The 13,705-nt window shown below is 42.6% G+C and overlaps 1 protein-coding gene across 1 annotated transcript in view; it reads right to left on the bottom strand.

Moving 5' to 3' along the window:
- Positions 1-480: 480 nt before the first annotated feature.
- LOC101850808 (protein CFAP20DC) overlaps positions 481-13,705 on the bottom strand; it is a 20,293-nt gene continuing 7,068 nt past the window's right edge. Inside the window, exons 7-17 of the mRNA XM_013083702.2 lie at positions 12,647-12,817; positions 11,790-11,906; positions 11,029-11,259; positions 9,923-10,262; positions 8,648-8,750; positions 7,237-7,636; positions 6,585-6,784; positions 5,419-5,694; positions 4,898-4,980; positions 3,660-3,778; positions 481-3,301 (exon numbers count right to left, since the gene is read on the bottom strand). Coding sequence (XP_012939156.2) covers positions 3,177-3,301; positions 3,660-3,778; positions 4,898-4,980; positions 5,419-5,694; positions 6,585-6,784; positions 7,237-7,636; positions 8,648-8,750; positions 9,923-10,262; positions 11,029-11,259; positions 11,790-11,906; positions 12,647-12,817 — 2,165 coding nt within the window. The 3' untranslated portion in view covers positions 481-3,176. The remainder of the gene's footprint in view (positions 3,302-3,659; positions 3,779-4,897; positions 4,981-5,418; positions 5,695-6,584; positions 6,785-7,236; positions 7,637-8,647; positions 8,751-9,922; positions 10,263-11,028; positions 11,260-11,789; positions 11,907-12,646; positions 12,818-13,705) is intronic.

Genomic DNA, 13,705 nt, shown 5'->3' on the forward strand with positions numbered 1-13,705 from the left:
AGAGAGAGAGAGAGAGAGAGAGAGAGAGAGAGAGAGTTCAGTAAAATTTCACTAGAAATCAACTCAATCATCAAATTTCCCTTTTTTTTATTCTTTCAGTGAAAGACAAAATACCATGACAAACGTACATGCTGCATAAAAATGGTGATAAAATGCAAAGAATGAGATAGTTACCAAGTTACGTTTATTTCAATACATAGTAGGCAGAACGCACCTCAATGTCATTGCAAAGGAAAAGCAAAGAACAGGGAAAGAACAGTCATATTGATGGGGGTTATGCTCAGACCATGTGACTAAAACTTTTCTTTCTGATAGTTTTAGTTAGAGTTTTACGGCACTTGCAACACAATAAGGTCATAAAAGTGCCAAAGATTAGAGGTGTTACAAGAGAGTAACAAACACAGAAAAGAAGGAGAGATAAGGACGATAGATGTTTGATAGGAAAGAAGAAGCAAACCACACCAGAGCAACCGCCAAACACCCACGTATAGCTAGAACAAAAATACAGTGCAGCCTCTCTATAACAACGTTGGATATAACGACATCCTCTGTATTGCGACATGATGACCAGATCCCAATTTTTTCACGTTGTATATCATTAGTAATATTTTTGGCGGCCTCTCTATAACGACATTTCGCTATAACGACATTTTTTTCTGGTCCCGACGATGTTGTTACAGAGAGGCTGATGGCACTGATATGACCTTATGCAGTTGCGAGAACCGAAAAACCTCTACTAAAACTATAAAGAGGCCGCACTGTAGATGAAAGGATCTTTTGTTCTAAAGTCGTCATAGCCAACTTTGATCTGCAGGCCGTCAATAAAAATCAGGATGGCACGAGATCCAACAATTTGGGCTCCCTTTTGCGCCTTCTCTCCTCATGTGAATCAGAACGATGTTTTGTTTGGGGTTTTTTAAGTTTTGCCAGTTGAAAAAATTTTCAAGAATCGTGTTATGGTTTTCCCCTCCCTCATCAAGGTTCACATTTTGTAGATTTGTTTCATCATTTCTTGCGGTTTTTTTACTTGTTGAAGATAGGAGAATCTGAAAAGATCACTATTGGCCAAGACATAACGAGTCATTTTTATTGACAAATATACATATAAATATATATATAAAAATACAAATGTCCTATTTTTTAAAGGCAGTTTGCCTCTCAAATTTCAAATGTAGAAAGTACTCAAAAGAGAGAAGGAGAGGTATGAAAGAATACAGTGAAACCCGTAATAAATATATTGTTTCTACTTTGCGGATTTTCCCCCAACTCAGAAGGGTTCTAAAAAGTTACACCCAGCACATTAGAGGGGAAAAAATGTACATGTTAGAGCATAACAACATCAATATGAGCCCTGAGCAGCCAGTGAAGTAAGCCAGAACACCACCCTCCCTGTCCCCTCCCCCCTCCAACATCACTGACAGACAACACACGGGCAGTACTGCATACAGACATAAGTCATTTTTGGCGGCCATTGAGATACCTCTGTATGCAACACTGCCCGCGAACAGGGAGGAGGAGCTGCCCATCACGGGGAGCAACAAATATCACAGCCTCAACAGCTTTTGAGTCATTTTGAGCCGAGATCAACCCTCTCATTATGGGGTTTTCACTACGGGCTTCTCATTACGGGGTTTTCATTAAAGGTTCCTCATTACTTGCGGTGGCTTACAGAGAGCAGCTGCTATGTACACTGGGCTGATGGATGTGCTATATTATATGTACAACCTCACGTTTGATGAGATAATGCAAATCTTGCACAAATGAGATCTGAACTGATGGCTGTTCTATATGTAATGAATATATGTACAAATGCCCATTTATTGACGTAAGACACGTCTCGTACCAGAACTTGTACAAATGAGTACCCACAGATGTACTACGTACAAACTTCTATGCTCTGACATAACAAATACTACATGATACGAACTTCAGTATACTGAGATAACACACATCTTGTACAAATGTGGACTGGTGGATGCAGTACGTACATACAAACTTCTCTATATTGACATAAGACATGTCTCGTACCAGACCTTGTATAAATGTAGACTAATAGACATACTAATTACGTATGATCTTCTACTCGCTGTCATAACACCCATCTTGTACAAATGTGGACTGACAGACATGACTACATACGATCGTCACTGACTTAACACCCATCTTGTACACATGCAGACAGATCGACGCACTACCAGAACTTGTACAAATGTGGACTGACAGACATACTATGTATTATGATTTTCTACTCACTGACATTACACATGACACATCTTGTACAAATCGCGACCTCAGTGCTTTCTTGTCCTATCTCCATTTTTAATAACAGTGAAAACAGTTCATAACAAAGAGTGAGCTTAAGAAAAAGTCACACTTTCAATGTTAAAAAACATGGAGATAGGACAAGAAAGCACTGAGGTCTCGAAATGTGAACTGATGGATGCACTCCTACGTACAAACTTCTAGTTGTTGGTAATACATATCTTGTACAAACGAGGGCAGACAAATCATGTACTACACACAAAGCACTATCCGCTGACAGAACACACGTCTTGAAGCAGCACACAATTCAGGAAGGAAGTCTCAGCCCATCCAATGCCCTATTTCAGTCTCAAAATGTGATCTGCGTTATCAAGCTGTCGTCCCAACAATGTAGTAATATTGTCTGCGATTGTCCAAACGAGAACCAATAGATGTACTACACACAAAGCACTATTCGCTGACATAACACATATTATCTTGAAACAGCACACAATTCAGGGAGGACAAATCAGGAAGGAAGTCTCGGTCAACCCACCGCTCTATTTCAGTCTGAAAATGTATTCTGCATTATGCAGCTGTCGTCCCAACAAAGTAATATTCTCTGGGACTATCCAAATAAAGTAGAGCCGTCTTTGATCTCAATAAAGTAGTACTGCCTACGATTTTCTTGACAAAACAGTATCATCTGGGATCTCGAAAAAGTAGTTCTGTCTAAGTTGTTCTCGAAAAAGCAGTGCTGTCTGTAATCTCAACAAAGTAGTGCCATCTAGGCTCTTTTCAACAAAGTAGTGCTGACAGGAGTCTTTCGACAACATAGTGCCATCTGGGAACTCAACAAAGTAGTTCCGTCTGGGATCGTCCAAACGAAGTAGAGCCGTCCAGGAGCAAGGATATGAGGTGGTACAGCCCGCGCCTCAAGAGACAAGCTCGTACCACTTCTGGGTCTTGGGGTCGTAGTAACAGTTGAGCTTGGGGTCAAAGTACAGGTCCAGCTTCTCCTCCTCTCCCTCGCTCTTCAGGCCGTTGCTGCGTGCTTTTCCTGGAAGGCAAAAATTGTACATATTATAAAAGGTACAGATATATATGTGAGGCGTGCTGACAAAACCACTTACTTCTCGCAATCCACAAAAGAAGATATAGGCCAAAAATCGGCAAGAGGGTCAAATTTGTAGATTTTCTATTGATGCCATATTCTTTACTAAAACCAGTCTTTTATTATTTCATACTTATTAATTGTAAAAATTTCACCTATAAGCATGATGTATCTATTTCCTTAAGGCTTGAATCCAAGAAGTAACTCATTTTGTCAGCATGCTTCACACATTGTTATCACAGATACAGATATAGTTGACCCTGCTCTTGCGGCCATCTGTCTAGGACAATCTTCTTCGGCTCACCTTGCTGTTGGCCTGAGGCGTCATCTGACAGCTCGTCGGAGATTCCCTCCAGCGTGCCTTGTAGGTCTTGGACCACGCCCAGCGGGCCGATGGGAGGGGAGATAACGCTGCTCCAGTCGCTGAGAAACAACATAACACACTCAGAGATTTGTGGTGAAAAAACTTAAAAAGAAGCATGACTTCAAACTCAAAACAACAAAACAGTTCTGCACAGGGAAACAAAAAAAACTCGCTAAATGAGTTGCTACGTATAAATCTGTTCAACAGTAAAGAGACATGATCAGTAACAAAAACTATTAGACCAATCTTTATGAAGTATTTTCCTTAGTTTTAGTAAGAGTTTTACGGCAGTTGCAAAACAGTGAGGTCACATAAGTGCCAAAGATTAGAGGTGTTACAAGAGAGTAACAAACACTATAAAGAAGTAGGAGAGATCAAGACAATAAATATTTGATAGGAAAGAAGGAGCAAACCACACCAGAGCACCCGCCAACCACTCATACAGATATAATCATAAACAAAAACTCTTAGACCAATCTTCATAAAGTCTTTGTCACTTAACTGCTCAGTAAAAGATGCAACAAAGAGATCCTATCTACAGGAAAGCCATCAAAAGCTGCCGTCAGGTGGCTGCAGGGCACCACTATTAGGTTATATATCCAAGACAATCACCTGTACAATCACCTGTACAAATGACCACTTCACTTTGGATGTTTTCCATATCATTACCACACTGTCCAAAAGGACCACCTGGCATCGGTGGCCTAGTGGTTAGGCTACCGGACTCGTAATCATGAGGTTGCGGGTTCAGGGGTTCGAGCCGCGGGCCCGAAGTTGTGTCCTTGGGAAAGGCACTTCACAAAAATTTTCTTCACTTCACCTAGGTGGGAATGGGTACCCGGCCATAGACAGCGAAAGATCTTGTCAGTAGGTTAGTGCTTTAGGGCCTATAAAAGGCTGCTTGCACTGTATGTTTCCCAGGAAGTTGAGGTTGTTTCAGAGTGTTCTCAGGTCTGCTGGGGTAATAGCATAGATTGTGAAGCGCATATAGCTTGCTGTTGAGCGGGGATTTGCACTATACAAATGCTATCTATTATTATTATTGTTATTATTATTATTATTATTAAAATGACCACTTTTCTCCTCAACAATGGGTGACTGTCTTGAAAACTTTCTGCTGTAACATATAGATTTTCCTTTGGGTACCAGATGAACAAACTCGACAGACACTCACTCACCGTGGGTTGGAGGAAGTGAGGGTGTCGCTACTCCGTCGAGACTTCATCTCATCCTGGTAGTTGTGAGGTACCAGATTAGGCGCCTGAAACACAAACACAACGTACACATAAGGAAGATTGGAGGTTTTTCAAGAGAGTAACATACAAAGAAAAGAAGGAGGACAGATACGGATGATAGATGTTTTAGTTTTAGCTTTAGTAAGAATTTTACAGCACTTGCAACACAAAAATAGGTCAAGTAAAAGCCAGATAGTTGTTTGACAGGTTAAAAGGAGCAAATCAGACCAGAACAACCACCAACCACCCACGATGATAGATGTCAGAGAGAGAAAGACAGGGCACAATACACAGGAGAGCACAGTTCATAACAAAGAGCGAGCCTAAGAAGAACTCACAAAAAGAACTCACATTTTCACTGTGAAAAAATGGCGATACGACAAGAAAGCACTGAGGTCGCGACACGTCTAAAACAGAAAAAGGGACACACTACACAGCAGAGCACCCGCCAACCACCCACTGACCGGAGCCTTCCATGTGCTGAAGCTTGTGTCATCGTCGCTGGTAGTGGCCGGAGACTCGCTGTATAACGGCATCGTGCCACTCATGTCGGCACCGCTCAGCCGATGCAGGGAGCCCCCACTCTGGAGCAGCAGTGGCGGGGCTCCCCCGAGGGCGTTGGGCGGCGGGGAGATGTCCTCCATGGCGTCCTCTACCTGGCGATGCATGCTGGCAAACATCCGCGCCTCGAACGACTCCGTGATGTCGTTCATCTGGTACTTGCTCACGTCGTACGGCTTCTGGGGACGTACGAAAAACTTTTTCATTTCCGCAAACTCTAAAAGGATAAAAATACATTAGTGAGGCGTGCTGACAAAATGAGTTACTTTTCACATTCCACAAATGGAAACGTTGGCAAAAAATAGACACTAGGGTCGAATTTGTAGATTTTCTATAGATGCCATATTCTTTAAGTATAACATGCTTTTTATTATTTCACACTTATGAATAGTAAAAACTTCACCTATAAGCGTAGTGTACCTATTTCCATAGGGCTCGAATCCAAGAAGTAACTCATTTTGTCAGTACGCTTCAGATTTGTTGTAATTTCATTTTATTTACTAGTTTTATTTTCTTCCAACAGCCAGTCTGCCATAAACTGACAAAACGCCTTTTTTTCCTTTACAGCAGTTTCGAGAAAAAGAGGGGTTTTTTGTCCGTGTAACCCTCTAAAAATAGAGTGATTCCAAATTCTGAATTCTAATTTATTCAAAAACTAGTCTCAGTTTCACTTTGATTTTTTTCCACAAGTAGGGTAACTTAGTAATTTAGCAAATAAAAAAATGTTGGCATCACAATATCTTTTTTAAAGCGTTTTGTCAGCTTACAGCAGAAGGGTGATCAGTGGCCACCGCGACTGTCCTTTTGTGTATGTGTTTTTTATCAGACTGCACATATGGCAATGCCCGGAGTGCTATGATGTTGTTCTCAGGAGCAAGTAATCATGTATGTATTTGAAAGAATTGTTTCTAAACAAAAAGCAGTTGCTTTCATTGACTAGCCTCAACAGTATCAAAAATGGTGTAAAACAAAACCAAAAAAACAACAGCGGCGGGGCTTACATTGACTAGCCTCAACAGTGTCAAAAAGGATGTAAAAACAAACAAAAACAACAAGCGTCCCGTCTTACATCGTTGCTGAGCGAGGTAGCGGGCGCGGCATCGGTGCTGTGGGGGTTGTTGATCTCTCGCAGCGACTTCTTGCTCATCCTGGACAGAGAGTTCTTCCCGCTGTCCTTGACCTTTGTACCGCGACCCTCCGAGTACAACCTGGCGTCGTACGTACCGGGCTTCTGGTCCGGGCTGCCGGACGTCTTGGGCGGCATCATTCCTGTCATTAAATATGTAATTAAATTCCTGCATATGGTTGGGGTAGGCCCAGAACAACTTACTTAGGGAACCTGAACAAATGGGTGACAGGGAAAGATCAGAGAAACGTGGCTTTTTTTAGAGCATCCGAGAAAAGGAATGAATGGAGAACCATGATCGCCGATGTCTGTCGCAGATCTGGCACTGGATGATGATGATGATGATGTGGTTGAATGAGGCATCTGATGTGATATGTATATTTTGTCAGCGCTTTATTTCTCTTTTCATATTGAATTTTAAAGAGAGTAATATATTATAATTTAAATTTTGTATATATACCTGCGTGTGTTTTTACGGTCCTGTACAGCCAAGAAAAATTTCCCTCTGGGATAATAAAGTATTATCTCATCTCATCTCAACTTACCTTATCTTACCTTTCCTTATCTTATCTTATCTGATCTTATCTTATCTTACCTGCTGACGCCCTTGACCTTGAGTTGGCGCTCTGGCGCTCTGTGTGACCTCTGAACTTTGGACTAGAAGTGTTGTTGTTGTTGTTGGAGGCGGCAGCGGTGGTGTAGTTACTGCTGTTGTAACCACTGCTGCTGCTGTTGCTGCTGGTCGCCGCAGCGTGGTGGTGAGGATGGTGTTGGTGGTGGTGGTGGTGGCGGTAGGAGTTGTGGCCACCGGGTCGCCGTGACGACGAGGGCGGGTGCTGGTAGGACAGGAAGTCGGCTGCGTGGAGGTTCATCATGTCCTCCTCGCTGCTGCTGCGGCTGACGAAGTCATCTTCGAGGCGGGCCCCGCGGTGGGAGGACGCGTCCCCGCTCTGCTTCACGTTGGAGCGGAACGTCTTCACAAAGCTTTTCTTGGACTGAACGAGAAGGTGGGAGTTTCGGTTTAGTAGGAGTTTTACGGCACATTAAAAAGCAGGGGTGGTATTCTTTTTTATCTTTTTTTAAAGTAAGAGTTTTACGGCACTTGCAACACAATAAGGTCATATAGGTGCCAAAGATTACAGGTGTTACAAGAGAGTAACAGACACAAAATAAGATAAGGACGATAGATGTTTGATAGGAAAGAAGGAGCAAACCACACAAGAGCACCCACCAACCAACCATTTAAGGAGAAGATGGGAGGTTTGGTTTTAGTAGGAGTTTTACAGCACTTGCATCACACATACATTATATATAAGTGCCAAGGACGAGAGGGTAACTAGAGAGTAACTAACACATAAATAAAAAGAAGAGGATAGATAAGGCCAATAGATAGATGCTTCACAGTGTAGAAGGAGCAAACTACACCGGAGTGCCCGTCAACCACCAACAAAAAAAATGGGAAAGAGAATTAAAAAGATGATTGGAGTAAAGGAACGCGAGACTAAAATATAAATAAATGTATAAGCAGGAACAAATACAACACTTCAGACAATGTCTGAACTTTATTTTAGAAATCCAGATTTACGGATTCATATGGAAAACTGGAATCTCTGATTTCAATTTACGGCATCTATATATACTATAATTGTTAAAGTTTGTCACTGTGATCGCCTAGAACTTCAGAACCACTTAACTTTCGAATTAGAAAAAACTTAACGGAGGTTCAGAATCATTTAAAGGGTGTACAGTTTTATTAAGGAATCTGAAGTCACTGTAGTTTAATTATCAGTTTTTCATTAGTTTCGTTTAGATCTTAGCTTGGGAAAGTCCGTCTTCCAAGACGCCATTGTAAACAAGTGTGGCTTCTGTTCACAAGGAGTGCGCACTGATTCCAAAATACTTGACGATCGATTCTTTTGAGTCCATTCATCGAACGGGGTACCCAGCTAGTTTGCTGTGACCATGGTGTCAGCCCGAGCCCATCCAGCGACCATGTACCCACTGACCTGATTGATCTCCGCCTCCGCGGTACCTGGCGAGATGTTCCGTCTCGGCGCTGACTTTGGCGGAGAGATGAACAAATGTAGCTTGTTGGTTTCACTGCTCTCTCTGGAAGAGGAACAGAAAAAAATGCTGAGTATTGCAGTCTTCTTTTTTAAAGTTTCAGTAAAAAGCAACGCATCAAATGCAATAACACTCGCTATGTCTTGTCTTTGTGTTTGCCAGCTGTTCAGATGTTCTAAGCCCAAAATTTTGAGAATTTCTTTCATTGCAGTTTCTTAATCTATGGTTATCAACTTCAGAATTATCTTGCCAAAATTCTAATTCTAAGTGCTGAAAAAAGCAAGAAAAAGTACATAATGCAGATAACATTTCTAAAAGAAAGAAACTTTTTTTTCTCTCTCCCAAAATATTTCGCTTTCTGGGCTTAAAATATTTGAACAGATTGCTGACGTCGTAGTTTATAGTCTTAGGCACAAACTAACCCAATACAGCCACTTCATTACTAGCTCACTGGACCAATAACTACATAACAACATCACTAGCTGGCATGACACAGTAGTGACTAGCACTAGCATGTTTGTAATACTGTCTGTACATGTGAGACACTGTTTATCATGCAACGTCTACGATCTATTGGATCTATTAATTGTACGGTTTTCCCTCGAATATCATGGGGGGATTACGTTCCAGAATCTCCCAAGACAGTGGGAAATCCATGAAGTAGAAACAATATATTTGTTAAGCGTTTTCTCTCTTACAAACACTCCTCATAATCTTATAAACCTCTCCCATGCTCTTAGAAAACACTTTACACACTTGAAATATGAAAAACCAACGGTATTTTAAAAAATAAGATATTTGTATAGATTTATTACTAGCAATGACTGCTAACGCTCAGTGAAAGGTGCGTCAATAGAGCTGCCCTCAGTGAAAGGTGCGTCAATAGAGCTGCCCTGTTTGTTTTATTTTAGGCAGGAAAAATCTGCAGTGAACCGAGTCTGCAAAATTTGAGCCACGATATGACACAGGAAAACTGTACTGATTAATCAAAGTTTACCTACAGGGTAACTGCACTAAAGTGGTATTTTAATTATCCTATTTCTCTTTTTATCTTTATTTCATTTCTTTTAATCTCTTTAATTTATATCTTTTTATCTCTTTAGTATATATCTTTTTTACTCTTTGTTTCATTTCTTTCTTTCTCTTTAGTTTATATCTTTTTTCTCTTTGTTTCGTTTCTTTTTTTCTCTTTATTTTGGCAAACAGCCACAACTTACTCATCACTCTCCTCATATTCGCCTGGGTTCGAACCCTCGCTTGCCGACGTGGACACATTGCTGTCCTCATCCTCCGCCTCCTCCCTCCCTCCCCCCGCCAGCTGCCACTGATTCTGCCTCGTCCTCAATCCCTCCTCCCTGGCTCTTCTCTCCTTCTCCTGCGTCGTCCGTTCCTCCTGCACTCTGTCCATCACGGACTCGTTGCCGCCCCCGCTGAGCTCTCGCCTGTGACCCCGTGGGAGGTCGACTCCGCCCCTCTCGGACCTCAGCAGCGAAATCACGTCGGAAACCGAGTCGTAGCCTGTCAGAGCAGAGCCAGTCGGGGAGCTTGGCGGTTCTCCTGGTGAGAAGGAAAAAAAAACGGTGTGAGTTTTTTTTACGCCACCAACAACACATTTTAGCACAGGACCAAAAAACCTTTAGTTATAGTAAGAGTTTTACGGCACTTGCAACACATTAAGGTCATATAAGTGCCGAAGATTAGAGGTGTTACAAGAGAGTAACAAACACAAAAAAAAGGAGCAGAGATAAGGACTTTGATATCGTACGCGGGGCGCCATAGGGCCGATCTCAGGCTACTCAAGGCCTACCGCAGCCCGACTTAAGGCGTGGGCGGAACGACCGCAGCCGTGGTTAAGACCGCAGGACGGATTTTGGGAAGTTCTCGCAACCGCGGAAAACTACAGATCTGCAGAAAACTGTGATCCCTGTTCCTCATACAGTCCAATCCAGTCCAACAACAACCTGTCCAAGACAAATGTCTGTACAAACAACCACTCCCCCCCCCCCCCAATCAATTTTTGTCACTATTATAATGACACCGTCGAAGAAGAGGACAGAGTGATGAGAATCTCATAAAAAAAAAAATATTAAGATAGGGTATTTTTGTCTGAGTAAACAGAGGCACATTGACATAATTACACACACGTAGTGCTGGGAAAGAGCAAGGCGGATAGGCAGAAACAAAAAGAGGGAGACAAAACAAGAAGTATGACCTTCCAGAGGCATTTTCCATCCCCCCCCACCCCACATACATTATTCATACAGTAGACACAGTGAACACAGACAAAAACAATTCTGCCTGGACGAAAAAGAAAAAAAATTACCTTTCCTGGGCGACTGTATCTCAGGCACGTCAGGGCCCACCCCTGAATCTTTCATCGACCGCCGACTGGCCTTGACCTCAGAGAGCCTTTGACTCGAGGAGGACGCTGCGGTGGAGGGTGCTTGGTACAACGAAGACTGGCTGTGACCTTGACTTCCCAAGGTTGCTTGGGACGACGCCCGCACGGATGTGAGCAGGGCAGAGGTGGGCGGTGAGGTCATGCTGGGTTCACCTGAAATGTCAACATATGAGACCAGGGTAATACAAATAAAGCAATTGTAAAAGATTGTAAATAATTATAGATGTTTGTAAATGTTTGTAAATGATTGTAAATAATTGTAAATTGTAAATCTTTGTAAATGTTAGCAAATGACTGTAAATATTTGTAACTGAACAGGTGGGACTGACCATAACCATATACCCACTGCACACTGCCATTTGATAACCAGTGTGAGCTGAAACCGCCATTTATCGACCTGACGTGACTCAATCCATTCCTATGTCAAGAAGAGAGGATGCGTGAGAGAGAGTGTGTATGGAACGTGCGTGCATGTGTGCACGTGTGCCTGTGTGTGTGTGCGTGTGAATGTGTGTGTGTGTGTGTGTGTCTGTGTGTGTGTGTGTGCGTGTGTGTGTGTATGTGTGTGTGTGTGACATGGAACAATAAACCAGTGTACTAGCGACGGACAATAAAGATCTATCGTATCTTATCTTATCTCATCATTTCTCATCCTATCTCATCTTAACCAAACCGCCTCTCACCTCTGTTGACCACCACCCCGTTCTGACCGATGCTCTTGATGCGAGGACGTCGACGCACTCTGTCATTGGACGGTTCTCGGGGCGGGTGGGGGGCCACGAGCTGGTTGTCCTTGAGACCTGTGGGGGAGGGGGGGGAGAGAGGGAGATGAATGAGTGAAGGAGGAGGGAGGGAAATTAACGAGTGAAGGGGGAGAGAGGGAGAAGGACAACAGTTGGTTCTAAAAGGCAGGTTAGAAGCATCCCGCCTCCTTAATGATCTAAATAATGTTGATGGGAGCGTAAAACTTCTTTAGTCGTGACACACATATAATAACACATTTCTCTTATGCGTTTACACTAATTCCAATGCTTAATTTGAAAATCCAAAAAGCTGCACATTTTTGGCTGTTGTTCTTTCTACTAAACACAAAAGCGCCACCTGATAGAAATGAGCAACAAAAAAAAACCCTTCTTAACTCTTTCAACTCCATCGGATGCTAGGAACGTCCAGCTGTAATAACCCTGTTCCCCATCGGACGCTGGGAGAGTCTGATACTAGTGACAACTGTTTCATTTTATTTAGTGCTAGTTTTTGTTTGCTTTTTCGGAACTATTCCCAAACCAAGTTTTTTAGTAATGACTAAGCCTTTGTTTCCACTATTTAGACGTTGGAGGCAGCTTTTGGGGTTATATTGAGATATAGAGCACCAGGTATAGGTGACTATAAAAAAAAAAAATTTCGGGAAATGGTTGAAAAAACTAAGGGCTCAAAGAGTTAAGCTACTCTACTTTTTTCATCACATCCTGCGGTTTTGCTTGACAAAAAAGTAAAGGTTCTCACCATTGATGCCGATGAAGCCATAGTCTTCCTGCGTGACGGGTTCCGACTGCTGTCGGTTGTGAGGACGGAGGAGGGGAGGCGGAGCTAAACGTGGTCACCGTGCTGGCGCTGGCAGGTGGGCGGGGCTTGACAAACTCCAGCTGGTCCAATCCCGGCGGCTCTCGGCTGGTGAGACTGTCGGAGGGGCTGGTCCCGTTGTTGGAGTTGGCTGAGGAGGACGAGAAGGGAGGGGGATGAGAAGGGAGGTGTGGGGGAATGGAGGGGGAGTAGAATGGACGGGTGGGGGGACAAGAAAGGAAGGGTGGGGGACGAGAATAGACGAATGGGGGATGGAGGGGGAGGAGAAGGGAGGGAGACATGAATGGAGGGGGACGAGAAGGGATGGGTGGGGAACGGAGGGGAAGGTGAAACCAAACCAAATGGTGCCTTACTTCTCTTTGCTTCAATTTTCCCCTGTAGCCCAGTTGTCACAATGTCCATTTTTTGTGTTTCTGCTTGCATGACCAAGGTAATTGAGTTTCCTTTTCCTGATTTCAAAAAGCATTCCATAATGTGTATCAAGTTCTTTCAAGACACTTTCATTTGTTCTTTTACCTATATATTTGACACCATCTATAGAAGCACATTTCTAATGCTTGGACTCAGTTTTCATCTTCCTTTTTCAATGCCCAGCCTCGCTTCCAAACACAGCTACATGATTGTACAAAAAGAAAAAAAATCCTCCTCACCATCTAGTCTTGAGTTCTGTGACTTGAGACTTCTGTTGGTCAAGCTTCCCTGCAGGGGGGAAAGAAACGGGTCATTTTAAGACGAAAACAACGTTTCACAAATAATAACAATAAAGATAACTTTTGTTGTGCCCATTTTCTGGTAGCTCTAAGTGCATCACGATAAAAAAAATTTTAACAGCTAACACAATGACATGTTTCATGCCTATCATTCACTTTACAACAATACTTTCAAATAATTGTAGGCACTCTTAATGTATAAAATCTGACAAAAGAACACATACACAAAATGACAATCATTGTGACTTCAATCACACTTATCATAGGACGACAAATAGCTAATAAAAATTTTCACTCATGACACCCCC

This window comes from Aplysia californica, unplaced genomic scaffold (genome assembly GCF_000002075.1).
Source record: "Aplysia californica isolate F4 #8 unplaced genomic scaffold, AplCal3.0 scaffold00250, whole genome shotgun sequence".
Classification (NCBI taxonomy): domain Eukaryota; kingdom Metazoa; phylum Mollusca; class Gastropoda; order Aplysiida; family Aplysiidae; genus Aplysia; species Aplysia californica.